Source organism: Gymnodraco acuticeps, unplaced genomic scaffold (assembly GCF_902827175.1).
Source record: "Gymnodraco acuticeps unplaced genomic scaffold, fGymAcu1.1, whole genome shotgun sequence".
In the NCBI taxonomy this organism is placed as follows: Eukaryota; Metazoa; Chordata; class Actinopteri; order Perciformes; family Bathydraconidae; genus Gymnodraco; species Gymnodraco acuticeps.
Genome location: NW_022990341.1, coordinates 558,858 through 573,052, shown reverse-complemented (window position 1 = coordinate 573,052; position 14,195 = coordinate 558,858). Strand labels below are relative to the sequence as shown.

Here is a 14,195-nt window from a genome sequence, read left to right as displayed (position 1 = left end):
ATTCAAATCCATTTGTACACACACAACACACACACACACACACACACACACACACACACACACACACACACACACACACACACACACACACACACACACACACACACACACACACACACACACACACACACACACAACACACACACACACACACACAACACACACACACACACACACACACACACACACACACACACACCACACACACACCACACACACACACACACACACACACACACACACACACACACACACACACACACACACACACACACACACAACCTGAAAGCCAAGCTGAGGGTTTTAAGCACAGACATGTCCTCCCGGCAGTGAAGCAAAACACAATACTCCTTTCCAAACTCGACTGGTTTAATCGACTGACAAACATGCACAAGCTCTTCATTTCAAACAAAAGTGACACTCACAAGATGACTGTCAGCGAGGAAGTGTAAGAAGCGTCAACCTGGACAAGAAGGCGTTTAAATGTCGGCTGAAGCACCGAAGACTAACCCACTACAAATACAAGATGGAAAAACAAGATCTCATCAGAAATTCACGTCAAAGTCAGAAACCTCTCCAACATTTTTTCAACTCATAGAATGGCACTTAGCATAAACATCCCTTCTTCATTAATGTGTCTTAGAAAGATTTAACATCATTTACACATTTGCACCAGAGAAGATTACTCCCACTGGGTGCACGGGACTAAAATCAATCATAAGCAATACACAGGGTGAGTGAATGTCTCGAGAACCTTTCAGATCATACTACCTTTTTGTAGAAAATACGATTTATATTCATTTGTAAACCTTTTGGCAAACAATTTCAGATGCACAGAGGGGGTACGGCTGGATCTGTAATCCAACAAAACACTGCCCTTCAACCAATGTGAAACATGGAAACACTACAGATTAGAAGACATGCCACATAGTGGACAAATATTAGAAAGCCAAGAAAATATCCAAACATAATCCATGTAAGTGTAAGAGGATGGTTAGATTCGGCATGACGCTAAAAAATGTGCTATTGCACCTTGGGAAACCCTACTTCTTCTCCTCTAGATAGGCCAGAAGATAGCAAATAAAGGACTGCTGCACCCCCCCCCCCCACTCTCCTTCAATGAACCTGAACACACTCTTGATTTAAAGCCCCTCGTTAATTAATTAATTGCACCTTTTGCTCTATGCCGTCCATAGAGTCCTTTCATTTCTACCAAAGCTGCTAGTAGTAGCCCTTGTGATGAAAAAGTTATGAAAACTTACCTGAATTACATTGTGAAGACAAAAAATAGCCATCTAACGGCTTAATGGAAATATTAGAACAACGACCAGGCAAGAGACACGATATGGGATTGGAACCAATAAGCCAACACATATCCGTAAGAATTACCAAAAAACAAAGCAAGCATCTTCGACAGTAAATATCCAACCACTACGTTTTTAATCTTTCTTTTTCCTATTTGCATAAAGCACAAACCCGACATGGAAACAGTGTTTTCTTTTCCCCATTGTCAAGCGTTTCAAAACAGAACGGCAACAACTGAATATATGAAGTATCGTTAGAAAGATAGAACACTTGTCCATAAAATAGTTTAGATTTTTTTACAGCAGTATAAAATCTCCTCCCGTCTCATTGGTTGGAAAAAGCTGAAACTAGGGAGGAAGTCTCACTTACTGTACCGACAACACTTAGATCTGATAAATTAGACGTACAAAAAAAGAACTATTTACTCTCTTGCTATCTGTTATCAAATGTTGGCAGAATAATATGGCAAAAGAAAGCGTTGATTAGGGAGAAAAAGCATGATCAAGACCAACTGGTGATTTAAGCTAAGTGTCAGCGCGTTGTTTCCTCGACAACAGACTATTGCACTGCTCCAATCTGGTGTCATCACTCGCTCGTTGTGCACAGGAAGATTATTCTCACCTTCAAAAAGGGAACATAGAAAATAAATTACAGTACTAATACATTTGTGATTCAGACAACAGTCGACGTAAAAAAATGCCACACAAAGTGAGCCGTTATGCCATCGACATATTAATTATTCAAGCACTTCATTTTGGCAATACCAGTTTCCAAATTGTGTTAGCATCTGAGCCGCGTAAAGGACGAACAGGATACTGGCAAATATATTTACAGAAACAAAAGGAGGTGTTTGTAATTTGTCAACGTGATGATATACAGTATGTGAAAACCAGTAGTGTTGTCTCTTAATTCTGTGTGTTGTAATGCATGTTCGAAACGAGGGGGAGTGTAAATGGAGTATAGCTTCGAGTAGTCATCTTCAATTTAAATGTAATTGCAGAAAAGCAGATATATTATCGCTAAGAAGAAGCTGAAAAAGTGTACAGAGAATCGTCTCTGTGCAGCCCTCACTCTGTGTGAGCAGCATGACAACGTTATTTACATTCAACAGAGCTTCTTTGCTCTGATTTGGGGCAAAAAGGAAAGAAAACAAGACCCGGGAAAAGCAAGTACCTCACTGCACCCCCACACTGCGTGATAATATATTCCTATCATCGTAATTAGTTACCCAGGGTCTGCAGCCGGCCCTCCTCTGTAGTGTATAACATGCACGGGTTAAATAAGAACAAGGGGAGAGAGCCCTTTTCCCATCAAATCTACCCAGAGAAGCCTCGACCCACCTGCAACACACAAGCACTGGTGATAATGTAGTGTAAAAGAAATAATGTGAGCCGTGTCCAGTTCAAACCCTAACAAAGGGGACAAATGGGAGAGTTGTATTTGGGAAGCGGAACCACAAAACAGATACCAAAATGTGAAAGTAAGGACAGGACATGTGTAGTGTTGGTCTGCTAGAGTGAAGTGTGTTTCATGCAGATGTGTGTGTCTGTAGAAGTGGACTCTGCATTGTGTGTGTGGGGGGGCAGGTCACTCTCTCTTTCTCTCCTCTCTCTCTTTCGCTCTCCTTCTCTCCTCACACCAGGTTGTATTCTTTGAGGTTGAGCTGCAGGATGGTGTCTTTGACGGCGGCGAAGACGAAGCGGATGTTCTCCGTGTCGGTGGCGCAGGTGAAGTGGGAGTAGATGATCTTGTCGCTGTCGGGGTTCAAGTCCACAAACATCTTCAGGATGAACTCCCGGCCCGCCTGGGCGTCCCGCTGAGGACCTGGAGGAGGAGACAGGGCATTATTACTAGCTTCTAGTGAGCGGCACGTCAGCATGATAAGATCAGATAAAACTTTATTAATCCTGCAGCAACAGCAATACAAGTGAAACACAGGAGAGGAGTAAATATAACAATAGGATTTATTCATTTCAAAATATATTATAAAGTCAGTTCAACAGAACTAGCTTTGGCCAGTAATTAATATGTTAGAGGTCCAGTTCTAGGCGACAGTTTGCCTGCTCTACTTCACAGTGTTAAGATCATAAAGAAACTCTCCCTTACCTCTGCACTGTGAACCTTTGCACATTCCTCAACAATGCTTCCAAGTCTAATCAGATATACTGGACATATTTTTCACAGTAATTTACCAATTATTTGTGTATTTTCTAAAAATTGTAAATGTAAATGTTTTGTTTATTTTAGGTCGCATTCACACCAGCCTTGTTTAGTCCGGTTGAATCGAACCCTGGTGCGTTTAGCCGCTTGGTGCGGTTCATTTGGGTCGGTGTGAACGCAGTCCGAGACCTCTGAAGTGAACTAAACAACCGGACTCTGGTCCGCTAAAAGAGTTGGTCTCGGAGCGCTTGCTTGCGAACTCTGGAGCGGTTCATCGCTGGTGTGAACGCAGTCCGCACCAAAACATAGGAAGCGTAGTATTTACGTGTCACAAGAACGCGGGTGTCTTCAGAATCGTTAGCGAAAGAGCGAAGCAGAATGAAGTGTTGAACAGTGTCGTGTAAATTAAAAACAACTCAAACTAAAAACTATACATAAAAGTCAGAGCCACCTGCCGTCGGTGAAACGCCTCCTTGCTGCAGATCGTCCCTCATTATATGTGTTATAATGTTTTGTATCGCACTGTGAAGCCGACCGTTGAGCGGCCCAGACCAAGCAAGGAGGCAGAACGTCCAAAAATACAACCCGACGTGGGCATTTATTAAAATATGAACACATTACACACAGCCTCAATCCTGCTGCTGCTGTTCACGTGAGCCCAGCCTGCAGCCACCAGGATCTCACACACACACACACACACACACACACACACACACACACACTCCCTGCCCTAACAGACAGGGAAACAGAGCCTAAATACCCACACACACACAGCAACTAGACACAGGTGAGGGGGGAGGAGACAACACAGGGCACCAGGTGCACACAATCCTTTAATAAATACTATCTCAATAATTAGTATTTAAAATGTGCAAATATGCCGTACCAAACGGTCCTGTGCAATCACGCTAATAAAGTGCAAACCTGTTCTCTAAAGTGCTGAGTTACCAGGCCCGAAGCCGTCAGTTCACAGCGACGAAGTTACCTTTGTCACACGCACGTTGTCTGATTATATAATCATATGCGCCGTTGCTGTTGATCTCCAGATTAACAGCAGCATGAGAATAACCTGCCGATGCTCCATTGCGGAGGCTCCGGTAGAAATTGCCGGGATTTGCGTTTTTACCTCCGTAATGTCTGACCAATGGTTGAACAGCATTTCCGAGCACATGACTTGTGTTTAAAGTTTATAGTCCGTTTGAGTTTTGTGTGAACGCAAACCGAACCTTCTGAAAAATGAAACGATGTAACAAACTGTGGTCTGGTGCTCATCTGAGAGCGGACTATTAGGTTGAATGCGACCTTAAACTCTCAGTTTATTACCTTCTTTTTTTTAAATTATACTTTGTTTGTATTTACCAAATATTTGTTGTGTTTTTTTCAATATATCTTTTTCTTCCACTGTCTCCTCTTTTAGAGGTAGAACAAATACTCACCTGTAGCTTGTGTCATACACAGATGAACTACTACAAGTTCAGTTTGCATTGCAGTACAGCCTTCTAGCCACAGGGTGTCACTGTTCAATCAGAGATATACATGAAAGGTTTCTGTGTGTACAAGTAACTGGTTTGGTGTACATTACGGTAAAGGGTAAAAGACATCCACAGCATTACGGCCCGTCCACACTACAGCTTCAAAAAAAGCTTGGAGCTGGGCGTGTCTGAAGCTCGACCAACAACCAATCACATGAATCTCCCGCCCCTGACACACAAGCAGCGGTTTGATTGGCTCGAGCTTGTACTGGCATATGATTTGATTGGCTGACGCTTCCACCGAAAGCTTCAGAAGCTTCAAAAGTTGAACATTGCTCAACTTTTGCAGCCTGAAACGCCAGGAAAGCTCCGCTCTGCTTCCCACAATGCAGTTCGGCGAAAAGTGACGTCACCCCATTCAAAGTGAATGGGCAGACGCGTTGGAAACCGTTTTTGAAGCTGTAGTGTGGACGGGCCGTTACTGACAGACACTGACCGAAGGCTGAACTCCTGCCCTGTTTGGATAATTCATGAAATGTTGGAATTAAATTCACTGCCGAAGCTCAGCTAACACGCTCCTGCACTACACAACCATTCAGGGACACCACATAACACGTACACATTTATTAAGAAGTCTAATCAATTCTATACATAAATTATATCTAAACTATGCAACACTGACTATGCTTCTAATATAATGTACAATAATTATTCAAGTATGCTCCACTCACATCACTTTGGCTATTAATACTGCATTAAACTGTACTTTTCAAGCAATGTTCTTATACCTTTCAGCATTAAAAACATAACCACAGCGCCAATTTTCAGCATCACTATAAAAACACCATTGTATTTATTGTAAGTTACAGATGTATTGTTATATATTTTAGCATAATGTCCACATTTGTACTCCAACTTCTCTATGTTTACTTTAAATGGAGCCACTGTGACATGAATGGGGCGAAGCCTGCGAGCTAGTTCAGGCAGTCAACTAGAGCACTTATGCTGCATTCATACATAACGCCTCTTGCCACTCTACAACCAACCAATCAGAGTCTCCTTAATATGCCGCTCTATTGAACCTGCCAGATCTCTCTCCATGCTTTGCTTGCTGCTGCTGCTGCTACAGCTACCTCTACGTCGCTGCTGCTTGCTGCCCCACCACCACCTGTAGGCTCGGGGGGTTAGTTATTTAATCATCACTCATCGTGCTATGTATATCTGTGGAGTGATGAGGCCCGAGCCTAGACGCCAAACTCAACTATACGCTACTTCAAATACACATGTTAAAGAAACACGTGAGATGTCTGACTGAAATGTGATAAAGTACATCTGATTTAAGAGAAGATTGAAAGCAGAAAGAATCTGGTTTTTACCATCGAACTCAGGGAAGTAGTCGACCAGGTGCGAGTACATGATCTTCTCCTCCAGCAGGTCCTTCTTGTTGAGGAAGAGGATGACGGAGGAGTTTTGGAACCACGGATATGTGATGATGGTCCTGAACAGAGCTTTACTCTCCTCCATACGATTCTGACAGGGGACAGGGAGGGGTAGAGGAGAGGGGAAATAAACAAAAGGTTAGGAGACACTCAGAACACAAGACTGCTTCAGTTCCAGAGTTTCACTTCAAGCTCATCTTGGCCAAAAGAATTGATGATAACGATACCTTCATGTTATCTATAAAAAATATATATAAATTAGAGTAACGTTCTTAATTCAATGAATCTCTAACTGTCTCTTTATTGTATGTTATCTCTTATTTGGCAAATATTTTTACCCAAACCATGACTATGAGGAGTTGACGATCATAAGTATAAAACTGTATCAAAACAAAGAGACTCATTTGTTCAGGGTCTATGCAGGAATCCTGAAGTCAAAGGTAATTCCTTTTAAGACCTTTTTTAAGACCCTTTCCGTACATTTTAAGACCTCATCGCCACCTGGAGTTTTAACCGGTTACCTTGGCGACACACTTTACCTCACATTGACTATATACAGTATTGATTGTCCTTCCTCCTTATCTTCCAACCATTTGGACGCAAACTTGCATTTCCCCGTAACGATGTTGTTTAACAACCGGCGTAAACGGACCTTCGCGCTATCAAGCAGTGAGCGTGCGATGTCCTGTTCAGATGACGTCAAACCCAACGGGATGCCATCAATAAACTACACAGAATCACACTACACACCTACGCAATGATTACATTCAGGCAGACTGTAGAATACAACCTCTTTGGACAATTCATATACTTATTGAAAACAAGCTACAAAATGTAATACCTTGGAAAATGCCTTTTAATACTTTTTAATAGCCTTAATTTTCGCTAAATTGATTTATCAACTTTTAATACCTTTTATGACCCCGCGGACCCCCTGTTGTATTCGGAGGATTTTTTTTTGTCAAAGTGCTTTGAAAACACTAAACATTTGGTTGCTAATAGTAATGCATTTATGCTGTATGTCATCCAGTTGAGTGCAGCATTCACGGTGAAAGGGTTTTTTGTAGTAACGGATGAGTAACACCAAAAACTGTCAAAACTAAGACTTATTCCTCCAAAGCAAACTGTCTAGCAATCCTAAAAAGTGGAGCTGGAAGCCTCCTTATGTAAACTACTTAAAGCCGAGAGCTGCTGTCTTCTTTTTCTTTCTGAACTGCTGTCGCTGCCAGCATCACTCCCACAGTTTAGTCTCGGCGAGTCTTAATATGATCGTGACCCGATGAAATCACAGATGTTTGAAAACAATCTCGTCAGGCTCGGACTGCTCTGAAGGGTCAAAGTCTCGCCTGTCAACGCAACCGGATAATCTGAGCAGACAGTGACGCCTGAACGCAGCACAGCCTCGTCTCAGCTCTCCAACATTCAGGAACGGAGCTCAGTTACAGCACCAGTGTGACACAGTGGTGCTGGAATGAGTCCTAAAGCCCTCAAATGAGTTGGCATTGAAGCACTTCCCTTTACTCGGAGACAATGGTTCTTTGGATGTTTGTTTTTTCAGTTAGAAGACATAAAAAAAGGTCTGCTGTTAACACAATCCTCATTTTCAGGTTCATATTTGTATTTTGTGCTTCTACTGTTTCCATGCTTTCCTCTGTCTGAAACCAGAGCCCAGTCTGCTCTGATTGGTTAGCAGGCCAGCTCGGTTGTGATTAGTCAACCGCTAAGAGATTTCCCACCTCTAGCTTATCGTGTATATGTGTTGAAACGCTAGCCGATAGGAGCAGGTTACAAAGGGAGTCCAATCAAGGCCAAAAAAAGCCTCTGAAGAGATGTTTATGTGTTGTTCTACACGCAGTGCTTCTCAAAGTGTGGTCCGCGGACCACTGGTGGCCAGTGAGCGCCCCCTAGTGGTCCGTGAGTATATTGGTAAAATTTCACATTTGAAATTAATTAAAGTTTTTCGCACTCTCGCGGGAATATCTCCGCAATGGAGCGAGCTTAAGTTTCACTTTCAACTGCATAATATAGCCCAGATAAACACCTTCATCACACATGTTGCCACTTGTTTGTACCATGTTCAGGCAATTTGTAAAAAACGATGTGATTTTGGACATTTGTGGAGTTAGGTGGTCCGCGAGTGTTTTTTTATTGGTTAAGTGGTCCTTGGTATGAAAAAGTTTGAGAAACACTGTTCTACAGCATAACATGTCAGTAAATGACACACTTGTGAAGCGACATGTAATACAAAAATGGCAGTTTGAAGTAGCGAAAGGACACTACTTAACGTCAACACTATGACATTGGTCTGTTTAGCTTAGCAGTGGTGACAAAGTAATGTACCCTGCTGTAGTTCTTTATGGCCTAACATTACCTTTTTGTATTGCATTTGAACATCTTAAAGTTGGTGTTAATATTTGGAGATTATCCTGCTGAATAAAACAATAACTATCAGATATTTGTTTGTCTCAATTTCTGCAATAATCCAAAATCCAAACGAAAAATCCCATTGGCTTTTTGTCAAGGGGTTTTTGTCGAGCTCCATGCAGTCCTTTATTACAAGCATCAAAAGCAGATAAAGCAGCAACCGGCTAAAATGAAAACATATTTCTGTGCCTGTGTGTACAATAAGGCCTCACACCTGCGCAGGCCCAGTGCAGATAAAGTACAGTTTGTGTGCATTAACACACTGTTATCAGAGTGGACAAACATTGAGGCGGTGTATAGAGAGCGGCTGGCAGCTGGGTCCGGATTATGAGACGCAGCCGTCATATGACCGGGTCGGAGAAAGGGTTTGTTGTGAGGAGCGGAGGGCAAGCAGGGGCCGAGCACATTAGCTTTATTAGCCGTAATACTCTGAGGGAACACAATGGACAAACTACATATCTGTGGAGTAAAGACATAGCCTTTCTGTTTTTTGTGAGGGACTAAGAGGAAATTACCATTACAATTTAAAGGTCCCATGTCATGCTTTTCCGGTTATTACCCGTCCCCTTGTGTTATGAAGGTTGTTCTGCACGTAAACGGTCTGCAGAGTCACAAACCCTCAAAATACACCCTGCAGCGAATAAAACTCTAACACAGAAAAGACCTGTCTATGCTGCCCCAGAACGCCTCGTTGGACATTTCTCTTTTTCCATTGTTTACTTCTTGGGTATAGTGACATATTTCGGGTATAGTGACGTAACGTAACGTCCGCGGAGCTGTTACGTTTGGACCAATCCGCGGACTTCCTCACACACACACACCACTCGGCGGGACGTTGCGAGGCTCGCTGCTGCGAGTAGCGGGACACTGTGAGCTGGCTCACTGGTGTGGGGTCGGCGAGACAGCGAGACACCGCGGAACTCAGCCTGGGCACACACACAAACTCCCAGCCAGGCTAACGGAGCGTCCACACAGCAGCATGCGTTGACGCTTGGCGTGTCTGAAGCTTGGGGATTTTTTGTGAGCAACGCGACCAACAACCAATCACATGAATCTCCCGCCCCCGACATGCAAAGCAATAGCAATGTTAAAACGAAGTAAACTGGATATAAAATCCCCAAACAGGCGAAAACCTACCAGTTTCACCCACTGTCTCTGCCACCTCCCTCCATGCCTCGCTCCTCCGGTTTGTATCCCGGTAGATGAACAGAGACTGATCATACAGCACCGGGTGATTCACTACCGCTATAATGAATTTTCCCTCCATTTTTTGGAATATGAGGAAATGACCTGCGTAGTCTCTCCCAGCATACACGCGGTTTGATTGGCTAGCGCTTGTACTGGCAGATTTGCATAAACGGGATTTCATTGGCTGACGCTTCTGCCGAGGCGCCAAAAGTTGAACATTGCTCAACTTTTGAAGCGAGCAACGCCAGCAACGCTCCACATCGCTTCCCAAAATGCAGTTCGGCTAAAAGTGACGTCACCCCATTCAAAGTGAATGGGCAGAAGCGTTGGAAGCTTCAACGCACGTCCGCTGTGTGGACGGGCCGTAAGGGTGTGTGTTTGTTTCACACTGGGTTTCGCAGACGGCCACTGGGCTCACAGGGAGGGGGAGGGGGCAGGAGCTCCAACAAGCCGTTTAGGACAGAGAGTGATATACTATACAGAGATGCTGTATGAGAAACCAATGTGAGTTTGGAAAATTGCACAATATAAATGTATTCTAGTAGACCTCAACAATGGAATTCTGATCAGTAGAAATGGCCATGACATGGGACCTTTAATATTCTTGATGATATCCATTAGTTATGTAAAGCTTCTTTACTTTTTTTAACATGGTTGTTAAATACCACATTGTTCGATGTGCTGTTGCAATACTGGGTTTTTGATATGGTCATGCCAATAAAGCTTCTTTAACATGTCACTTAAAAGCTGGGAACAGTACATTGACGTATAATGAGCTTAGAAAATGGATACGGTGAACTTGATGGCAAACTGTTGCTTATTTAAAAATATATTTACACAGCAAAGATTAGCCTTCATTTGAAGTCGTGTTTCTGGCCACCTTCAGAGTAAGTATTTAACCCTGATTAACCTGCATGTTTAATTCTCTTGTAAGTTTCTATCTTTATGGTCTATTGCACTTAATGTAGGTAGTTTGGATAAAAGTGCAGCTAATTGTAATGTGACGAAAAAGAAAAAGCATATTGGCTGGTTTAACCCCAGGAGCCAAAAAATGCAAAAACATTGGCGATAAGCGCTTTTTACATTGCCAGTAGACAAGAATGCCTGTTGCTATTTACACTACTTGTCTTTTTCTGGTGTGTCGCATCAACTAAAACAGACATGCTAAACAGTTTTATGAGTTTTATTTAGTTTCTTTCAAGCTTGAATAAAAAAGTGTTTTGCAACGATCAGCAAGGTTAGATTACCGTTTCTGTGAATGGAGTCTTTCAATCAAGCCCATGTTGTTAAAATTCCTAAATTCATGTTGATTTTATGCTTATTGCACCAAAGAAAATGGTGCAAAAAACTAATAAAAGTTACATAGTAGATGATTTAGGCCATATCAACCACCTCTAGTAATGTTTAGACTGGTTTGTTTATTTTTAAAATGTATGTTAAGGAAATTCTTTAAGTGAATCTACCTAAGTGTAGTTGATATAATGAAACACAGATTTTGTGTTCTCACAAAACAAACCCGGAACTGAGATTTTGAGAATTGTCGGACCCCTTAAAGTGTGGTAACATTTTGTGAATGTACTCAAACCATTTGTAAACAATAACTCTTTCTACGTGTGTCTCACCTCATTGTCGGACTCCACCAGGACTTGGTCGTACTCGCTGAGCGCCACCAGAAACATGATGGAGGTGACGTTCTCAAAGCAGTGAATCCACTTCCTCCTCTCTGACCTCTGACCCCCCACATCCACCATCCTGATCAGGACATGAAGAGAGGCAGGGCCACCAAACAAGGGGCAGAAAGAATCAAAGGAAAGAGACAATTAGCTCTAAAACTATACATCTCTAGATCTGTATTGTTTAAACTCAGGATCACAGTAGTATCACATATGTTAGCATGCATTTCAAACAGAATCTCAGGATCCAAAGACAGACATGTTTAAGTTAAAACTAATTCTCAGTGCATTAATGAGGCATTTATCTTCCAAAGCTTTGTATACAGCGATGGCCAATCATACGTTTCAAGGCCAGCGTGGTCTAACAATTACTGCAGCTTTCACATTACAATGAGACTAGCATAGTTCAAGACAAACGCATATTTGTGTGTGTGTGTGTGTGTGTGTGTGTGTGTGTGTGTGTGTGTGTGTGTGTGTGTGTGTGTGTGTGTGTACAAACAATGCCATCTTCCCTCTTTTCTCTGCAGTGTGTGAGCAGGAGAGTTCAAGCACGAGATGGAAAGTGATAAGAAATATGTTCTGGTTTAGAAGTGCATGTAAAAAGGTGAGGTATATGAGGGAATATGAGAGGAGCAACGGATAGACATCGGGGGAGTGGTTGAAGGAAAAAACGGAATATTTAAGATTAGGAAAAATCATGGTGAAAAATGACAAAAATAGAGGAAAATGAGACATGAGCTTGTAAGCCTTGATTAATCGGTTTTATTGTAAAAGTAGGAGACACAGAGCGATGCACCACAACACAGACTATATCACCCCTTGCTGCTAAATACCAACAAACTATGTGCAATATATAAATGCTGTTAATAACTGCAATATATACCTGGCTGCTAAATCCTAAGAACTGTTACAGGATGTGCATTTTTTTTAAATGATGTAACTTTTTTATTATATCATAACTCAGTACTTTTTTTGAATGCATGTCACAAATGTAACATTAAGCTGTCGGTGGCTCTTTTTCCTGCTGTAACTACGCACATTTCCCCTCCGTGGGACTAATAAAGGTATTCTGATTCAGATTCTGATCTGATTCTTGGACAAACTAGTTTTAATGTCAACATCATTTTTTGTTTGAAGTTTTTAGTGCTAAAAATGCTGCTAGACATAAAAGGCGCAGGGAGAGAAACTAATAAATAAAAGTGAATAAATCATAAGTTAAGTTTTGAGTCTCTATTCCAGAAAGATTCACCCAGTTTTATTGAAAAGCAAGACATTTAAGGAAGTCCAGCATATGAGCCATCCTTAAACAAAACTCCTTCACATCAAACAACCTCCTGTTTTTTTTCTATAGCGAGAATAAGTGACTTATTTTGTACGATAAGCTCCACTACGTTGAAGTGAAATGACATTTTCTGTGACTTCAAAAGCCAATTAAAAGGAGGAGGAAGCAGGCCTAAAGGCGATGGTGTATGAAAGGCAGCCTTGTTGCAGCTCTGTAAACTGCACACAGAGGAAGTATAATGCCACATGTTGTTACTATACACGAGTCCCAGCCCAAGGAAATCCTGCATCAAGTATCTTCCCTGTTTAATAACAGGAATACGACAGCTCCTCGTCATAAATCACTACATTTACTACTATGGAAAACACTAGAACAAAGATTCCCACTTATTGCTAGTAATAAAAGTAGCAATATGTAAACAAATGATAACTATACAAACTCAAAATGGAAGGATCTTGTGAATTAAATATATGAAATGGAAAAAATGATAAGAATTAGACATTTTGTTCATATCTTTGACGAAAGATGGGAAAAATGCTGGATGAATAGAACTCAGAACATTACCGAGTATTCATTTTAAGAGCCAACTCAAGACCCACCGTTTTAGTTTTAATTAATTTGATAGAGTTGTTTTATTTGGTCCTCTGTTTGGAGGCATTGAGTTATGTTGCTATAAAGCGTTTTATTTATTTGTATGCGTTGCTATGACTTTGGATTGGGAGGAGGGTTAGCATGGTTTTGTGAAGCACATTGTGTTTAAGTTGTGCTTTATAAGCAAAGTGTGATTGATAACTTATTATCCTCTGGTTAGATTTGACGATTAAGGTTTCTATGAAAACAAATGATGTTTCTGGTATTACACCCAATCGATTAATGTTCATCACGAACTATAACTCATCTGGTTTGTTTACCCTGTAACAACATCATTTTGGAAAGAAATATTGAAAAAGAAAATCACTAAACTAGGACTTTTTCAATTAGTAATGTTACTACTTCAACACTTATATGTTCACTTACACACATTTGTACCTTGGATGTTTACTTACTGGATTTTTATTTAATTTCTGTGATATTTCCTCTTTATTTAATATGAATTACTAATTTAATCTGCACCGTCCCTTTGCTGTAACACTGTTAAATTCCCCGCTGTGGGACGGATAAAGGACATTCCTTCCCACTTCATATTTGAATTTTCAGTCCCTTCACACAGAGTTGAAGTCATGCAGTGGTTGCAGTGATTCACCGTCAGCAC

General features: G+C 41.5%; 1 protein-coding gene across 1 annotated transcript in view; it reads right to left on the bottom strand.

Annotated features, from left to right (window-relative positions):
- Positions 1-355: 355 nt before the first annotated feature.
- The window catches only part of LOC117550896 (guanine nucleotide-binding protein subunit alpha-11), a 49,417-nt gene continuing 35,577 nt past the window's right edge, over positions 356-14,195 (bottom strand). The window contains exons 5-7 of the mRNA XM_034223470.1: positions 11,611-11,740; positions 6,314-6,467; positions 356-3,129 (exon numbers count right to left, since the gene is read on the bottom strand). Of these exons, the coding sequence (XP_034079361.1) occupies positions 2,939-3,129; positions 6,314-6,467; positions 11,611-11,740 (475 nt within the window). The 3' untranslated portion in view covers positions 356-2,938. The remainder of the gene's footprint in view (positions 3,130-6,313; positions 6,468-11,610; positions 11,741-14,195) is intronic.